Source organism: Prunus mume, linkage group LG2 (genome assembly GCF_029339155.1).
Source record: "Prunus mume cultivar Tortuosa linkage group LG2, ASM2933915v1, whole genome shotgun sequence".
In the NCBI taxonomy this organism is placed as follows: Eukaryota; Viridiplantae; Streptophyta; class Magnoliopsida; order Rosales; family Rosaceae; genus Prunus; species Prunus mume.
In genome coordinates, this window is record NC_142699.1 from 27,332,671 (window position 1) to 27,349,879 (window position 17,209).

At 36.3% G+C, this 17,209-nt stretch overlaps 3 protein-coding genes across 4 annotated transcripts; 2 read left to right on the forward strand and 1 right to left on the reverse strand.

Moving 5' to 3' along the window:
- The first annotated feature begins 54 nt into the window (after positions 1-54).
- LOC103323942 (Glycosyl hydrolase family 47 protein) lies at positions 55-9,724 on the forward strand. 2 transcript variants are annotated; one of them, XM_008225966.2, is made up of 17 exons: positions 55-368; positions 1,202-1,321; positions 1,454-1,546; positions 2,309-2,395; positions 3,327-3,417; positions 3,921-3,976; positions 4,214-4,286; positions 4,644-4,753; positions 5,776-5,826; positions 6,481-6,569; positions 6,658-6,739; positions 6,850-6,963; positions 7,544-7,623; positions 7,769-7,904; positions 8,262-8,332; positions 8,445-8,688; positions 8,832-9,724. In XM_008225966.2, exons 1-17 carry the CDS (start codon positions 237-239, stop codon positions 9,000-9,002), a joined length of 1,800 nt encoding a protein of 599 aa, XP_008224188.2. In that variant the 5' UTR covers positions 55-236; the 3' UTR covers positions 9,003-9,724. The 2 variants fall into 2 exon arrangements, with proteins under 2 accessions (XP_008224188.2, XP_088903592.1); XM_089047466.1 differs by having other exon boundaries at positions 60-368; positions 2,309-2,410.
- A 297-nt stretch (positions 9,725-10,021) lies between these two features.
- On the forward strand, positions 10,022-12,493 carry LOC103323941 (pentatricopeptide repeat-containing protein At3g29230-like). Its single transcript, XM_008225965.3, has one exon. It carries the CDS (start codon positions 10,247-10,249, stop codon positions 12,248-12,250), a length of 2,004 nt encoding a protein of 667 aa, XP_008224187.2. The 5' UTR covers positions 10,022-10,246; the 3' UTR covers positions 12,251-12,493.
- Positions 12,494-14,600: 2,107 nt separating this feature from the next.
- ATAUX2-11 (AUX/IAA transcriptional regulator family protein) lies at positions 14,601-16,098 on the reverse strand. Its single transcript, XM_008225964.3, has 3 exons — positions 15,616-16,098; positions 15,285-15,487; positions 14,601-15,165 (listed from the first exon to the last, which is right to left on the reverse strand). Exons 1-3 carry the CDS (start codon positions 15,825-15,827, stop codon positions 14,990-14,992), a joined length of 591 nt encoding a protein of 196 aa, XP_008224186.2. The 5' UTR covers positions 15,828-16,098; the 3' UTR covers positions 14,601-14,989.
- Between the last annotated feature and the right edge of the window lie 1,111 nt (positions 16,099-17,209).

Genomic DNA, 17,209 nt, shown 5'->3' on the forward strand with positions numbered 1-17,209 from the left:
TTGTGGCTGAATTTTTCATTATATCTTAGACAAATATATCTAATTAGATAAGTATTGCTTGCCTGCCGCAAGCGCTCAGACATAGTGCACCAAAAAGTTACCAAAAAAGGGAAAAACAGACGTTAACGGAGTTAACTACTACTGCAACTCTTCCTTCTCCAACAGGCAACAACGAACAACGAACAACGGTGAGTTCAGAAACTCATCGAGACAGAGTTACAGAGAGAAGAGAGACAATGGCAGCTCTAAAACCTTCACTTCCAATGCTATCGTTCTTCTTGTTGCTCTCACTATATTCCAACACTTTCATCCACACAGCTCTCGCCGATGGCGTCACTCCCGAGGAAGCTAAACAGCTCAGGGACGAGGTAATCCCCATCCAGTTCTCGCAATTATCGTTCCAATCGGACCACTTTATCATCCTCTAAAGTTGAGTCCGATTAGGGTTTGGGTTCAATTTGGCAGTGCCATGGGGTTTTATATGGTATTAACTTTATTTTGTGATTGAAAAAGTTGCTGAGTTTGTATTGATTAAAGCAAATTGGGGCCCTTTGGTCTTCTAAACCCCATTTCAGAAAATCCCAAATTTTCAATTTTGCGTAAGGCAGGGGATGTTTTCCCATTTTCGAATTAATCTGTTGACTGTGAAGCATTTTAGTACAAATGTAATGTAGTTCACTTACCCAGTTGGGAGAAGTTTTAGCTTATTAGTGACTTTGAGTGAAAATTTGGATTTGAGGTGGTTTGGAAGGTCAACCATGGTTCTGTGAGAATTTATTTTCTGGATCTTAGGTTAAAATCTGGACTTCTCATTTTTGAAAATTTTCAGATTTTATTGAATTTTCTTATTATAGCCCTAAACTTTCTCTGCAGTTTTACGTATTGTTGAACACAATCTCTAACTTCATACTGTCTTGTATTCTATTTGAATCAACAACACAGTAGAAGCCTTTGGTTCTTGGTTTCTGTATTTGATAGTCTACATGTTCAGTGTAGGTTGTAATTCCTACTTTTGGTGCTCGCTATATGCTGCTTCAAAGTATATTAAGCGAATTCTTTCGGTTATATATTTTTTTCATTGCTTGTAAAATTTGTAAATTTCACAAAATACTGCTTGTCAGGTATTGCAAGTTACAATGTGGTGTTATAACAATTCGGAGATATATATATATATATATATATATAATATTTTCAAATGCAGGTTAGGGAAATGTTTTATCATGCATTTAATGGATACATGGAGCATGCTTTTCCACTTGATGAATTAAGGCCTCAGTCTTGTGGGGGTGAAGATTCGCTTGGTGGTTATGCCTTAACTTTGGTAATACAAATCACAAACTCTTTTTTGAAAAATTTTATACTGCAAGTATTTTTTTTACTTTCTGTTTTAATGTTTGAAATATGTGTTTTTGTTAAGCTCTTATGTGATGTTTTTGCCATGTCATTGTCACAGATTGACTCCTTGGACACACTAGCTTTACTTGGTGATCGAGACCGCTTTGCTGCCTCTGTTGAATGGATTGGTAAAAACCTTCAGTTTGATATAGTGAGTAGTGTTTTTCATTCCTTTTTTTTCCTCTCTCTGAAGTGGTGTTTTGAACTCAAGATATTGCAAGTGGTGTTTTAGCTTATGTACACGGATTCATATTGAACTTCTTTAGCTTTTTTGCTTTTGTGGAAGATGTCTTATTAGTTTACTTGACAACAGGGCTTTTAGTTTGATGAGCTGACTAGTTCAAATCAAGGTTATCCAAAAAGTAGGGTTCTTAAGACTGTTTTACATGATTTGAAATGTGATGATCATTATTCACATTCGCATTGAACTTTTTTATTTTTAGGAATAAATGGATAGACTTTCAAGTTTTTTTTTTAATTTATGTTTTTGCTGTAGATATCTCACTATTTCACTCGACAATAGGGCTTTTAGTTTGATGAGCTTACTAGTTCAAATCAAGGTTATCCAAAAAGTATGGTTCTTAAGACCGAAATAGGCTGTGTTACATGATTTGAAATGTGACAATTATTGTTGACATGTTACGTGTCATGTAATAATGTAGCATGAATTGCGGTGGCAGAATGTTCCCATTCTAATATGATGTATTGTCAATATTGATTGTCATTCAAAATCTCCTATTTATATATCAGTCTTGTCCTGCTTATGGAATTCTGTTTCCTTAGGACCCTTATCTTATTGTTATTGTACATTCATTTGTTTTGCTACTATTGCACCGGTTTGCAATTAAATATTTCCTTAGCAATAATAGATGAAATTGTCAATCTAACTTTCGAATCTTTGAAAATGTTGCAGAATAAGACAGTATCTGTTTTTGAGACTACCATCCGTGTCCTTGGGGGTCTACTCTCCGCACATCTTATAGCAAGTGATTATGCTACGGTAGTAATTAGTTGGGTACCTCTATGTTTCAAACTTTCCCATCTTTAAAAAATCCATGAATTACCTTTTAATGCCATAAGCAAACATTGTACTGTGCCCTTTGGTTTGAGCTAGCACATATTGTGTTGCAACTTGCCAAACTATGTGATATATATGCATACCAATATAAGCAGAAGTAGGGTGTAAAAAAAATGAAAGCTACCTGGTCAGAGTAAAGCTAATGAGTTATGACAGGAATTGGTTTGCAGTTTTTGCTTTCCTTGGTTTTTTCTCTAATTACCAGAAAAATTAACAATTCAGTGGTTATAAAGCAAATTTTCCAGGCAGAACAGAGTTGGAATTCTAACTACAAACAAGTTTTTGCTCATGTTTCACATTTTAGGAATCTAGGTGCATTGATATGGATTTAAAATATCAATTTCTTGGACACTATACCTTAACACTCTCGATTATCTTTAACACTAGGTGAATGCTCTACCGCCTGCCCTATCATCATATATGGCATCCCTATAAGATCAGATATATTATTTTTGTTTGTTGATAGACTTATGACCTCACATTTGACCCTGGCTTAACTACGCTTCTGGGAAAAGAAAATACAAAAAGATTAGAAGGATAAAAAAGGAAAAAAGAGGTGCCAATGGGTCCATAGCTCAGTGGTAAGAGCATTTGCCTGCAGATCAGTGGTCTCAGGTTCGAACCCCAATGGCACCTCCCCCTCCCCCTTCCAAACTTTGACAAAAAAAAAAGAAAAAAGAGGTTGTTTAAGTTTGTTCGAAAGGATACATAGCAATATCATGTATGTTTCTTTTGCTATCAGAGTTTACTGGAAGCTATTTGGTTAAGTATTTATGTCTGGTAGGAGTGCAGTGATATAGGATATAGATATTTAAAGGTCGTTGTTGAATTATTTGTACATCTTCTATTGCAGGGCATGAAAATTCCAACCTATAACAATGAGTTACTTAACTTAGCTGAGGATCTAGCCCGGAGGTTGTTGCCTGCATTTGACACTCCTTCAGGTATGCCTACTAGATTATCCCCTTCATTTAGTATACACAAGACTCTATGCAAGATGTTTCTGGCTGAACTTTCACTGTTTTGCATTCTTTGTCATTCCCAGTGTTTCAGAGGAAACTTGTGACATTTGTTGGTAAATACTGCAGGAATATGATTATGGATGTCTTTTGTTACCCTAGCCAAATAGTAATAGATAAGAACATGTTTATGTTTGAAGAACACCATGGAGTGATGGAAAGGCTTAAAAGGGCATAAATCCATATGGTTGTTATTGGCTCTAGTTTATTCTATTTTAATGACTGAATACTGGGTTTTTTGGAAACTTAACTTGATGGGAAGCTTACTGTAGCTAAACAAATCCTAAAGCATTATGTAGAGATAGATCATGAATGTGAAACTTTTTGTTTCTAGTTGCTGAAGTGTAGGTATTTAAGTACTGGCATTTCAAGTGTCCTTTTTAAGCTATCTTGTATAAGTATCCTTTATAAGGGGTCTTGCATTGCAGGAATTCCTTTCGGATCTGTCAATCTGATGCACGGAGTTGATGAACATGAAAGCAAGGCAAAGCTTCTGTACATTTTCTCTTTTCTGTGCAAGTTTCTGTCTTATTCACTGTGTTTTTTACGCATATTGTAGGACAATTAATGAGTAGATCTGCTTCTTTTTTTTCCTCCGATAAGAAGTAAATTTTCTAGGTTCAGGATAAATTTTAAGTGAAGATGTAGAATCTTAACCACAATTGGTTATTTGTTAGTTTGGGCAAACTTTTTGTGATTTCAAATTTACTTGTTAGTCTAGATAACATCAACAGCCGGTGGTGGGACTTTGACTTTGGAGTTTGGAGTGCTCAGCCGATTGACAAAAGATCCCAGTAAGTAGTAGCTATCTTTCCTTCAAGCTAAAAGTATAATCCATCTAACTTGAGGGGATCTGACTTCTAAAGGAGTATGCGCTTGGACTTCACCAGTAGACAAAGATGCATTTTGTTGCAGCCTTTAATGGACAGAATTTATGCTGAAACATATAGATACATTATATTATATTTTACTTGCAATCTTATTTGGTATTGATGTTGTAACTGTGAGCTCTTTCCTCATAGTTCATCTTTTAGAGCAGATTCTTGAAGTAGGATGTTCTTTACCATCTTACTTTCCCCTTCTTTTCCTCCCTTATCTGATTGGTTTTTTCCTTTTTGTCTTTTTGGTTTTGCGATTTCTTTCTTTTGCAGTTTTTGAACAAGTTACCATGAATGCAGTTCGTGGGCTTTGGGCTCGCCGTTCAAGGCTCAATTTAGTTGGTGCTCATATTAATGTTTTTACAGGTGAATGGACACAGAAGGTAACATTCCTTTAACATGATTACATTGAGAAACATACAACTCTGAGGAAGCAGATTTACTATCAAGATAAATAATAATAATATCCGCATAAATTTTATTTGCATGAATGGAATATTGAAAACTAAGCAGGAAAACCTACATGTGAATTGTGGGCTGTTTCTATTTTCCAGGGCTGAAACAAGCCTTTGAATTATCTGACCGGGTCTTGGATTTTTATTGCTTATTTTGAACATTAGGTAACAAAAGAACGTCAAATATAGTTTCTTCCTCTATTGTTAAGATTTTTGAAGATAAATATAATGTCTTAAGGTTTCTATTTGAGTGGCGATGCTCTTTTCCCCTTCTTTCATTGCTGCTTTAGTTTTCAGGCATCACTTTTTGGGTCTTAGATGTGCAGGTTCTTCTGTAATCATTGGAAGATATGTTTTGCCAGTCAAATATAAAACTTTAGTTGATTTATCTGGAGTTTGAAAAGCTGAGTCTAATAATCATACTTGTTAATTCCTCTCTGGCTTGAGGATTTAGGTGTGAATAACGGTACTTTAAGAAAAGGAAGTTGGCATAGTTTATAATAGTAGACGGCATCACCTTAGTATTTATAAACAACATGATTTTCCCTCGTCATTAGATTTTATTTGAATAATACTGATCAACCTTCTGTAATCAGCTATTGGTCTACTACCGAATAATTGATTTCTATGTAGGGCGTCCCCCTTAGTCCATTTTTCACACTGGACTGGACATCCTAACCCAATGCTTATAGTTCATCCATTACTATTAAGTGGACCAAATGGTTTGGTCATCATGCTAAAATGGGATTATAATCTTGCAAGGCTGGCACAGTCCCATTAAGCCACCTACCTTGTGCGCCAAATGCAGAACTGGGATTTAATCTTATCTTCCCCTCTAGTCCGACCTTCCAAAAAGTCCTAGATGATAGGATAATTAGTAGGTGATTTTATTCTCTCGTATGTTCTTTGTGTGGCATTAACTATACTTATGTTTCACTACTTGTTTGCAGGATGCTGGAATAGGAACTAGTATTGACTCTTTCTACGAGTATCTTCTAAAGGTTTGTAAGATCACTTGGAATGTTGAAACCTTCTTGTAGCTATGCAATTAGATTATTTGAAATGGAAGTATCAGGTTTTCAGGCGGTAGATTAAATAGTTGATATCTCTATGTCATGACTGATGAGAAAAACTCCTAGAAATTAAATCGGAAAGAAAGGATAAGTGGTGCTGAAAAGCTATGTGGGAGTGTTTTGTTGTTTTGCAGGGTTAACAGGGAGACATCATATAAAATTATTGCCTAGATTTTTGGAAGATAGTGCATTCTTATTACAATAAACTAGTTTTATGGTCTTGTGGCAATCAATTAGCCGGGAAGTTTAAGTGTTTGCTTAGTAATTTGGTGTGGCTCTTAGCTTTGGGACCTTTGCAATAATAAACATCAATTTAGAGATTGAGAACTCCTTATTTTTCATAACTACGTTAGCAGAGAAACCATAGTCCCAACTTTTGGAATTCTACATCTAATGGTTTTTACGCCTTTGTTGATTAGCGTCTTTCGCTTTCTTTATGGGGAATGAATATTTTATGATTTTTCTTTACTTTCAAGTTCTGCATATATGATATATTCATTTTCACTAACAAAAGGGAGTTGTGACAAATAGTGATTTTGTTTTTTTTCTTGTTCTTTCTATTTTTTTTCTTTACCATTTCAGGCTTATTTATTATTCGGAGATGAAGAGTATCTATTCATATTTCAAGAAGCGTATGCTGCTGCTATGCACTATCTTTACAATGATCCTTGGTAAATGCTACTAATTAGTAGATGATTCTTTGTAGTTATACATTCCCTTTTAACTTAATAGAACTTCAATTGTACTTTTGTTTGGTAGGTATGTAGAGGTAAATATGGATTCTGCTGCTGTTGTCTGGCCATTATTTAACAGTTTACAGGCATTCTGGCCAGGACTTCAGGTTTGTAATATGTTTTGTCATAAGATATTAATATGTATACAGTTGATACTGGATAGTTGAAAACTTGTCCATTAGGTTTCAGTGAGATTGATTACCTTATCTTTTGGAAGGTTTTAGCGGGAGATATTGATCCTGCAATTCGAACTCATACTGCCTTCTTTAGTGTGTGGAAAAGATATGGTTTCACTCCAGAGGGCTTTAATCTTGCTACGCTCAGTGTTCAGGTACCATAATCAACTTTTTCTGAACCCTAATACAATTTTTATTTACTCTTATTCAAATTGTTGGATTTTTTTTTTACTGGGTGCATGCTGGTGTCTCATTTAATGGTTTTATGTGTCTAGTTACATCCAGTTTTTCATAAGTGAAAACTAAACTGCTGTGCAACTTTGGAGCATGCTAGATAAAATCTTTTACCTTAAGGTTATCATTAGAACTTGAGGTCTAGCTTTTATTCATGAATGGTTTGGTAAAAATTGCTGTACTGCTCTTTCCATCCCACTGGCCAAACAGATGGTCAGACAGGTCTTAGTTTGAGGTGTGAACATTTTGTCTTAGTTAAACCTGTGTATGGAGTCATTCTGTGATGGTACGAATAGTAGGGCAGTCCATGAAAACATCTAGGCCAATGCCCCTATTTAACAATTAATTAGCGTCTTTCTTTCTCTCTCTCTGTTTTTTTAAAAATAACTTTCCAAGAATAGATTTCCTAATCAATGGTTTTGTTTATAGTACTATAGATTTTAGATTTCACTTTATTATATCAATTGCATGTGTAATGTTTAAGTCTACGTTTGTTTTTAGCATGGGCAAAGAAGTTATCCACTGCGTCCAGAGTTAATGGAGAGCACATATTGGCTCTACAAAGCCACTAGAGATCCCAAGTAAGCTCGGAAATACCTCTGATTTGTGGATTGCTTTTTAGTCTTTTGTTAACAACATATGTAAGAGGGACACTTCTGTTACCAAAAAAACATGTATACTTCAGAGTAGGCATTTTAAAACCATGTCTTATGCATTTCTTTGTAGATATCTTGATGCTGGACGAGACATGGTTGCCAGCTTGCAGTACAGTGCACGATGCCCCTGTGGATTTTGTCATATAGCAGACGTTGAGTTCCACAAGCAGGAAGATCATATGGAGAGCTTTTTCCTGGCAGAAACAGTAAAAACTTAGAACTCAAATATCTCATCTTCATATGGCTCTCAGTAGAGTAAGATTATTATGGAAAAATACATATGAAAATCTTAATTGAATTGTTTTGTTATTGCTATAAGACGAATTTGTAACAATATAAAACTTATTAAGAATTTATGTTGGGAGTGGGACTGAGGATGGTGGGTCTCAATTTTTGCAAATATATCTCTGTGACAAGATGTTGTTGGGGATTAATTTCTTAACTCCTTTGTCTAACACATTCAATGCTTTCTTACGGTTTTGTCTTCTGTTCCATTTTTTCATTCATTTATTTTATTTTCTTCTCTTCCATTACATGTTATTAACAACTTGTAACACAATTAGGTTAAATACTTGTGGCTTCTTTTTGATTTGGCTGTGGGACCAGATAACCTTGTTGAAAATGGGCCATACAAGTAAGTTCTGCACACCCCCCCTATCATTATGCTTTAGTGCCATAACTTATTTCCATAAAAGAGCTAACTTATCTATTTTTTACACGTGTGGTGGAAATGTCTCCTTCTGCAGGTACATCTTTAGTACCGAAGGCCATTTATTGCCTGCAACCCCTGAAATATCTCTTGTGCAGGAACATTGTTCATATTTTGGGGCTTATTGTAACACCGGCAACATGCGAAATGAATCTCATGCATCAGATGTTGCAAGTAATCCTCAAGAAACTAATGATGGTAGCTTACATGGAAGAGTTCGCACTAGATTTCCTTCAGGCTCCACTTTTTCTGATTCAACCCCTATATCAGGATTGATAAAAGTGAGTATTGCATACTGGGCATTTCTCTAAAAGCATTATAAAGTTTGAAGTATTACATAAGTATTGGGGCTAGGTCTCCATAAGTTTATGCATTATTAAAGCATCACTTCAAAGTCTTTTGAAAATTTCTTGTCTCTTTGCAGGGTGTTTGCCCAGGACTAACTCATGGGCAAAAGTTCGGTATATCATATGTGGCATCAAGCCACAGAGCTCATGAGGAGTCCAGGAACCAAAGAAAACCAACTGTTGCAGAGAGCCATTCACTGGTGGTTGTCCCAGGCCAAACTTCTGAGGATACACCTCAAAAAGGATGATGGCATCTTTTTTATTAAATTGAACTTCTTTATAGTTGGTTGGAATTGCAACCTCAGAATAATCATTTCAGCCCCTCGGTGCTCGTCCTATATTCTTCTGCTAAAACATCATCAACAAAAAGAATGATTTTGGGAAGGGTCTGGCATGTCAAACTGATTGAAGCTGTTAATTGGAAGCCTTGGAACTGCTTGAGATTCTTAAATTCGGCCTTCATGTAAATTATGCGGCAATTGCTTACAGAATGAGCATGGAGCTTTAGGGTAGAAATATAAACACGAAGAATGAGGCTATGTCAGAGATCTGCCTTGCTGGTTATACTGCTGCCCCTGAGACCCGAACACCGGCACTTCTTCACCTGTTAGGCTCATGTAACTTGGCATAGTAACTAAATTTATGTACATTTTTATTTTCTCTTTGGTAGGTCTCGAAAGTTTGATTATATGTGAGGGTCATCTGCTTAGAGAAAACAAGAGTCCAACATGTGTAGGCAGCAGGAGCTGGACATTTTCACTCATGATACTCATGTGAGAGGACCCTGATTTAGAGAGATACCTTAGTTTCACATTATGTACTTAAATACAACACAGGCGAGAGAGGCTTAATCTAGCTGATCTTACTCTTACATAAAGAGTTAGAGTTGATTCTTCGTGGGCTTGTGCCTATTTTGACGATTGGCGATTCAGATGTTTCAAACTTTTTTAAGGATTACAGTAGTTTTAAATCTCTATGTTTTTTAGTTTCCGCATCTATTATTGAACTGTGGTGCTAAGAAATGTGGTATGAGAGGCTTGTAACTCAAGTGGTTACGAACAGTTATTCATGTATCCGAACACAAGTGGTTACGAGTAGTTATTCATGTACCCGATGTCATGTGTTCAAACCTTCTCTCCCCCAATCCAGTGTATCCAAACAAAAAATATATACATATATATATATATAAATATATATAGGAAGCACTTCCAAATGACTTCATTTTTATGGATAAAAAAAGCAAGAAGAGAGAGGTTGTACCTCTTTTTGACCTAAACAACAACACTAAGGTTAATTGAATGATGTTGCCCCCTTTGTTTTTTTTTTTGTTAAATTGTTCTTTTCATTTATAGAAAAGTTTGATTATTCCTACTTTGCAAAACAAGCTTGACTTTGGGCCCACTTACCATGCCCAATTTCTTTTCTATCTCGCCGTCAATTTAAATACTTCCCGTGACCGTTAGAATTTCGTCCTTCCATTTGGCGCCATGAAATGAATCACTCGCTATTGAAAACTGTGAATAAATGCCAAACTCTCAGATCCTTGAAATCCATCCATGCCCATCTTCTAGTCACCAGCTCTGTCGTCTCGTCCAACCTTATCCTCAACAAGCTCCTCAGGTTGTACTCGCGCTTCGGAGCTATCAGTTATGCCCGCAAGCTTTTTGATGAAATTACTGAACCAAATTCCTTTCTTTGGACGGCCTTAATACATGGGCATGTTGAGAATCGTCGATATGAAGAAGCATTTTCTCTATTTACCCAAATGCATGGTGAGTCCATTGAGCCTTTGAATTTTACTATTGCATCAGTGCTCAAGGCTTTAGCTCGGGAGGGTAGAGTTAAAGATGGGGAAACAATTTATGGGTTGGTCTTAAAATTTGGATTTGGTTCTGACTTGACTGTTCAAAATGCGGTACTTGACTTGTTCATGAGATGCGGTAAAGTTGATGTTGCTACACGGATATTTGATCAGATGGATGAAAAAGATGTGGTTTCTTGGAACTCGATGATCTCCGGCTACGGAAGTAATGGTAGAGTTGATATTGCAAGGCAGCTGTTTGATTGGATGCCTGAGAGGAATACAGTTTCATGGACAAGCATGATTTGTGGATATGTTAAGTCTGGGGACATGGCGGAGGCAAGGGTCCTTTTCGAGCAACTGCCAACTAAAGACTTGGTGTCATGGAATGTGATGATTTCTGGGTACACCAATGCTAGTGATGTTGACAAAGCTCTCTGTTTATTCGAAGTGATGCCAATTCGTGATGTTGGGACTTGGAATCTGATGATTTCAGGGCTCTGCAAAGCAGGAGATATTAAACGTGCAGAAGATTTCTTCAACATGGTGCCAAATAAGAATGTTGCTTCATGGACCATAATGATGGATGGTTATATAAAATCTGGCAACATTAATTGTGCGAGGAGCTTATTTGATCAGATGCCCGAGAAGAATTTGGTTTCTTGGTCTACCATAATTGGGGGTTATGCAAGAAATGGGGAGCCTCGCAGTGCTTTAAAGATGTATAAACACTTCAAGGAGGTAGGAGTTAGACCAGATGAGACTTTTATATTGGGAATCATATCGGCTTGCTCACAGTTAGGAATTCTAGGTACAGCTGAATCGATAGTTGGTGATTATGTTGGACAATCAACTCTGTCTAATCTACAAGTAGTGACAAGTTTGATAGACATGTATGCAAAATGTGGAAGCATTGAAAGAGCTACACAACTCTTTAAAATGACCCGTAAAAAAGATTTGCTTTGTTATAGCACCATGATTTCAGCCTTCGCTAATCATGGATTGGGTCAGGATGCCATTTCTTTGTTTGAGGAGATGAAAAAGGAAGGCATAAAACCTGATGGTGTAAGTTTTCTTTGCATTCTGAGTGCTTGTAATCATGCTGGTCTAGTCACAGAGGGCAGGAGGTACTTTAAACAAATGACAGTTGAATATAGAATTCATCCTTCTGAGAAGCACTACGCATGTATTGTTGACCTTCTTGGTCGTGGCGGGCGGTTAAAAGAAGCTTACAACCTTATATGTAGGATGCCATTTGCAGCTCCTTCAGCTGTATGGGGTGCTTTACTTGCAGCCTGTAGGGTCCATCGCAATGTCCAACTGGCTGAAGTTTCCGCATCTGAATTATTCAAGATTGAGCCGGACAATTCTGGCAACTATATCTTGTTATCCAATATCTATGCTGCTGCAGGAAAATGGGATGGTGTTGCGAAAGTGAGAGCGCTGATTAGAGAGCACAGGGTTAGGAAAAATAGAGGCTCTAGCTGGATTGAGTTGGGAAGTGAAGTCCATGAGTTTGTTATGGGAGATATGTCCCATTTTGATTCAGAATGGATATACCTTATATTGGATTTGCTTAAGGAAGATATGAGGTTCCTGGGATATTTAATGGACTTCGAAGAGAAAGAAGAATTGTCGACCTCTACATGGCATTCTGATACATTCTCTTACAATAATAAATTGGAAGATGGATGATGGAAATGATATGATATGATGTACTGAAGAAAATGTGTGGATTTTCTGGCATGATATTTTCGAAGTCTTCTGATTAAAGGTCCCCTATATGGCTTTTTGTTGGATGCTGTCCACCAGTGTCTCCATTTCCTTTCCTGTAAGGGGACAATTAACTACGATAATAATGCAAGGTTGTATCTTCCTCTGATGAGATTTTTTGTTGTTGGAATTAAATGGTTTCTAAGAGTGTTTGATCTTCATTCTCAAGAGCCACAGAATAGTATTAATCTCAGTTTTGAACTGTCAAAAATCACCGAGGACACCTTGTAAGGTCACAATTAATTTAATTCCTGGGCAATAACCAATTTTGATTCCCAAGTTTTTAAATCAAGTCGAAAGGTTTTGTGACTTATCAAATTCGTATAATATGCCAATAACCAATTTTGTGATGGTAAGAAGAGTTTCCCATCAGACTCAACCAAGTGAAGTCCATAAAGCCCAATCCTGAAGTGCAACTCAATGACTATGAGAGAATCTATGGATGAGGACTCTTTCGCTTTGCCTTGCGGGCCAAACAAGCTGTATTAATTGCTAAAGGTTGCAGTTTCGGTTTTCATCTTACTGGAGTAGCTCAAGATATCAGTAATACGAAGTTATGACAAAGGTATTCTCTATTGCTTTGCTTAACATGTTTATTTATATCTTCACCTTTGTTTCTCTTTCTTTTCTTTGTTGAGATTTTCAAATAATATTATTAATCTTCTTTTTTTTATTTATAAATTTATCTGACTGCAGAATAGGTTGTTATTTCTGTAGCTGGTTCTTTTAGAATATGCAACTCCAGTAGAATATGCTAAACCATTTTCTAATAAATTGCTGCAATTGGATCTAAGCATCAAACCAACATCTGAATTAGCTCATAATCACTAGAGTCAAGGCTTAAATCACCTTTAACATGTCAACTAAAAGACAAGAGTGAAATAGAAGATAATTTTGATGTTTAAAAGATAAACAAAGGGGGTTTCAAAACCCTGCATCAAAACTTCTGACAAGTTAGCAATAAAATGTTATAAAAGTGTAATTGAATGAAAAAGATCACATGGAATATGTAGCCATTTAGAATAAAAAAGGAAAAGGGAAAGTTAAAAGCTTTGAAACATTATATCTAAAATATAAGTTGTAATGCTTCAATAAAGATGACCTTGTAATATAAACAAAGAATACACCGCAGTCAGATGCATCCCCTGCTAATGACCATGTAGTAATACAATATTAGTCAATACAATGTTTACGAAGTCCCAAAAATTTTCTCTTTTCCTGTTAAGATTTCCAGACAAAAGAAACAAAATTTAATCATTTTACTTAATCACCGACTTTACTGACATGTCTGGTAATTAGGGTAGATTTATAGACAGCCGTATCTTAAAAAGCCAGGAGAAAAGGAAAATCCATTTGCTGGGTTGAAAAAAGTGTTAAGAGTAGAAATATATATTAATGATTATTTTAGCTGAAGTCTTAACTCTTGAACTTGAAGAGACTTTACATGTTTTACTTTTACTTGAGTCTCTCTACTCATAGATCCTAAAATCTTACTCAAAAATTTAGTTCTGGTGGAATTGGGAAAACCCTTGAATATTTTATTCCTACAATACAAATGACTCGAGGACCATGTGCAAAGAAAAACATCAAAGCTGAACTATCAACATCTTTGGATGACCAAATTGCAGTTGTGTGACTACATATATGACCATGATGTTTCCCATTTAATTGTTAAGAAAACTAATGGTATGGTGATATTTCTATGGCTGTCTATGCTTTGGATGAATTATCCACAGAAACAAAGAAATCTTTTGTGATGTTTGTTTGCCATCTTCAGATAGCAAAATAACCGAGAAGTTTTTGTTCCCATTTAGATTGCCCTATATAGCCTTCTACTATGCTTGATGTCCAGCAAGTGCTTGGTAGATAGAAATTTAATGGAGGCTGTAGTTTGTGATGCAAGATGATTAATTGATAGGATTCGATGCATCGGCAACCAGTCAAATATTTCACTACCCCTGTCATGAACATTTGAATCTGTTACTATTGTAAAATGTTTGCATGTAGTTGGAAATTTGATCATGTTTAGGGAGTAGAGAGGCCCAAGATCTTTTAAACTATTTGGAAATGCTTTAATTCCTCGACTTGGGATTCATATTCTCAACAACTCAATCATGTTTAGGGAGTGGATATGAAATTGAACATTGAACATCCAAAGCTTTCTCAATTTTGATAACACCTTACACATTATCTTTTGCTCATAACACTTAAATGTATTCCAGAAAGAAATGGGTACAAAATCTGCATGCAATCTGAAAATTCTACACACATATTCAAATATGTATAACTTTATAATATATATATCCATATCAAATGGTACATTACTCAAAACCAAAACATGAAACATGTCACATCTTCCCTTTATACAATCTCTTTGGAACCACAATCTCTCTCTGTATCCTCAATCCACAACAAATCTTGCTTCCAAACTTATGGAATGAATCTGTAATTACTTCCACTAGATATCTTCTGCTTCTGTCTACAATCCCAATCAACTCCAGAGAAGACCTGCCAGTAGTTAAGGAGACTATGATCTGAATATCTTCTTCGATAACCCAAGCTGTGAGATTAATTTGCTCTCCATATCATGTGATATAGAGAGAGAGATATATAGAGATATCTCTTTTCTTCTCCCTGCTCTTATGGGTTGCCCTCTCTCCCTCATACACCACACCCCAAGCCTCTGGCTTCTGATCCTTTCATGATTCTGAGCTTCTTGCAGGATGACATGAACATTTCCCATGGAACATCTCCAACCAGCATCCAGTCACCATCTTTGTCCTCATAAGTAGGTGCATATTCTGAGCCTTTGTAGCCTTCCCTCTCCGAGTATTGGCCTGGAAAAAATTAAAAAATCAAGGTCATAATCAATTACTAATATTCTATTCTTCATCAAGAATTAACTTTACATCAAGCAACGAGAATAGATTAGATCTGATAGTCAATATTTTCTTACCTATAGTGAATTTGAACATGACTTCTAAGGCCTTTAGGAGTTCTGGGTAGCCTTTGTAAACCCTCAGATCAATTTTTCTGAGGTAAGGTGCTCCATCCATGCTTACTTTCACATAAATCCCAGAAATCTCAGCCTCAGTCTTATTTGCCTGAAGGCTGTTCTTCCTGTAAGATCTGATTGGTGGCCAGCCCACTATTTGTGCCCTGTCACACCAAAAACTCAAATTTATGAGCACAATATTTCAAATCTAGTTCATACCATTTCCAATGTTCTTAAATACTAGAAATTCATCTCAACAAGAAGATTAGTCCTAAAGAATAAGCCGACTTACTTTGCAGGATGGTTTTCCTTATGAGCATCAGAGGTTCCCTTTGATGCATACTCTTCTTCACTTTTTGTATCAGGCAAAGCTCTCTTCTTGTTAAGAGCACTAGGCAGCTGCCCTACTGCTTGAACCTCATCACTTTCATCTCTCCCTGGCAACCCCAATCTCAGCTCTGTTGCCTTAAGGTTGAGATCATTCTCATGTGTCTTGCTTTCCATTTTTTCCAACACTCTTCAATGAAAACAGATGAGTAGTAAACCTACTTCTTGAACCTCAAAAACAAAACCCAATGATCTGCTCTAGCAAAACCAATAAACCCAATTGTAAACCAACTTCTTCTTTCTGGTTGAGGCAAGTTTTCTTCTTTCTTCTTTTGTTTGTTGCAGAGAAGTTTGAGAAATGGGTTTGGTTTGTGGGGAGGTGGGAATGCAAGGTTTGTATTGTATTTTATAGATATGATAAAGGAAGGCGTAGAGCTGTGAAAGGCCCTTTCTTTAATTGTTATTCTCTCTCTCTCCATTGCATGAATTATGGACAAAGGAAAGCTAAGCTGTCGGTAGCAATAGCAGCACCTTTGAGGCAATTTGCCCCTGCGTTTGGGGGACAAGAATGGGACAAGCTCAGCCACCCCTATGCAAGACTGTGGACTCAGAAGGACGGTCAAGATGCATTTTGGGGGATTGTGGGGAAGCAATCGGGACCCTTGGTTTTAAGGGAGGGTTGGGGAGCATCTCCATGTGAAAAGGGACCACATGGATGTTTGGTATGAGCATTAGCATCACCATGTGAGACTAAACTTTGGCATTCCCTCTTTTACTTTTTTTCTTTTTAATAAATAAATCAGGGGAGTTCAAAATCCTGACTCAACCACTCTTACCATAACTCATAACTAGTTCCTAAGTTTATGCAAACTTTATTTTCTTTAAATTTAACTCATTATATTCAATTTATTGTTTGTATTCTTTTGCTATAAACATAAAAGGGGGAATCGAACCTAAAACCTCGTGTGCAAGAGTAAATATGCTATCACTTCAACTACAAACCCTTGCCTAGTTTGTATAGAGCAATACAATTTTTCTTTCACCAGGAAGGCTTGCTGTTTATTGTCTGGTAACACCAAATTCCAAAACAGGTTTGACCCGATTGACGTGCAATTCAATCTTGATGTGTATATAATAAGCATTACAATTGTTTGACTGAATATTGCAGATAGGATGACTTAGTGAGAGAAAATAAAAATGACCCTTCATAGCCAAGCATATGAAATCCAAAACAAGAGTGGACTTTTTCTTGTTCTAAGTATCTAATCTATAACAAGAACTGTTGTGACTCAATAACATCAATTTATTTTGCTTTCAAAAGCGCAGACCTAGATCCATTGTAGGAGAAAATTATGGAGCTCTGATTATTATAACACAATTGTATAATCCTAAGTCTTAGTGCCATGGTTTATGGGGGATTAGGCATTTGCAAAGCAAGGTTATCTTTATTTAAATTATGTACTTTTAATATGGGGGATCAAAAGTAAAGGTTGGTCAATTAATTAAAAACTAATTCAAAGGGCTCAAAAACAATGAAACACTACCCTTTTTTTTCCTTA

Bases quoted from the DNA above. Each gene is read 5' to 3' on its own strand.
- ATAUX2-11 (XM_008225964.3), bottom strand. From the start codon at position 15,827: ATGGAAAGCAAGACACATGAGAATGATCTCAACCTTAAGGCAACAGAG. The intron at 15,488-15,615 runs GTAAGTCGGCTT...TTGGTGTGACAG, and splicing joins AAGGAAAACCATCCTGCAAA to GGCACAAATAGTGGGCTGGC. The intron at 15,166-15,284 runs GTAAGAAAATAT...AATTTTTTCCAG, and splicing joins CATGTTCAAATTCACTATAG to GCCAATACTCGGAGAGGGAA.
- LOC103323941 (XM_008225965.3), top strand. From the start codon at position 10,247: ATGAATCACTCGCTATTGAAAACTGTGAATAAATGCCAAACTCTCAGA.
- LOC103323942 (XM_089047466.1), top strand. From the start codon at position 237: ATGGCAGCTCTAAAACCTTCACTTCCAATGCTATCGTTCTTCTTGTTG. The intron at 3,418-3,920 runs GTATGCCTACTA...CTTGCATTGCAG, and splicing joins TGCATTTGACACTCCTTCAG to GAATTCCTTTCGGATCTGTC. The intron at 4,287-4,643 runs GTAAGTAGTAGC...TTTCTTTTGCAG, and splicing joins CCGATTGACAAAAGATCCCA to TTTTTGAACAAGTTACCATG.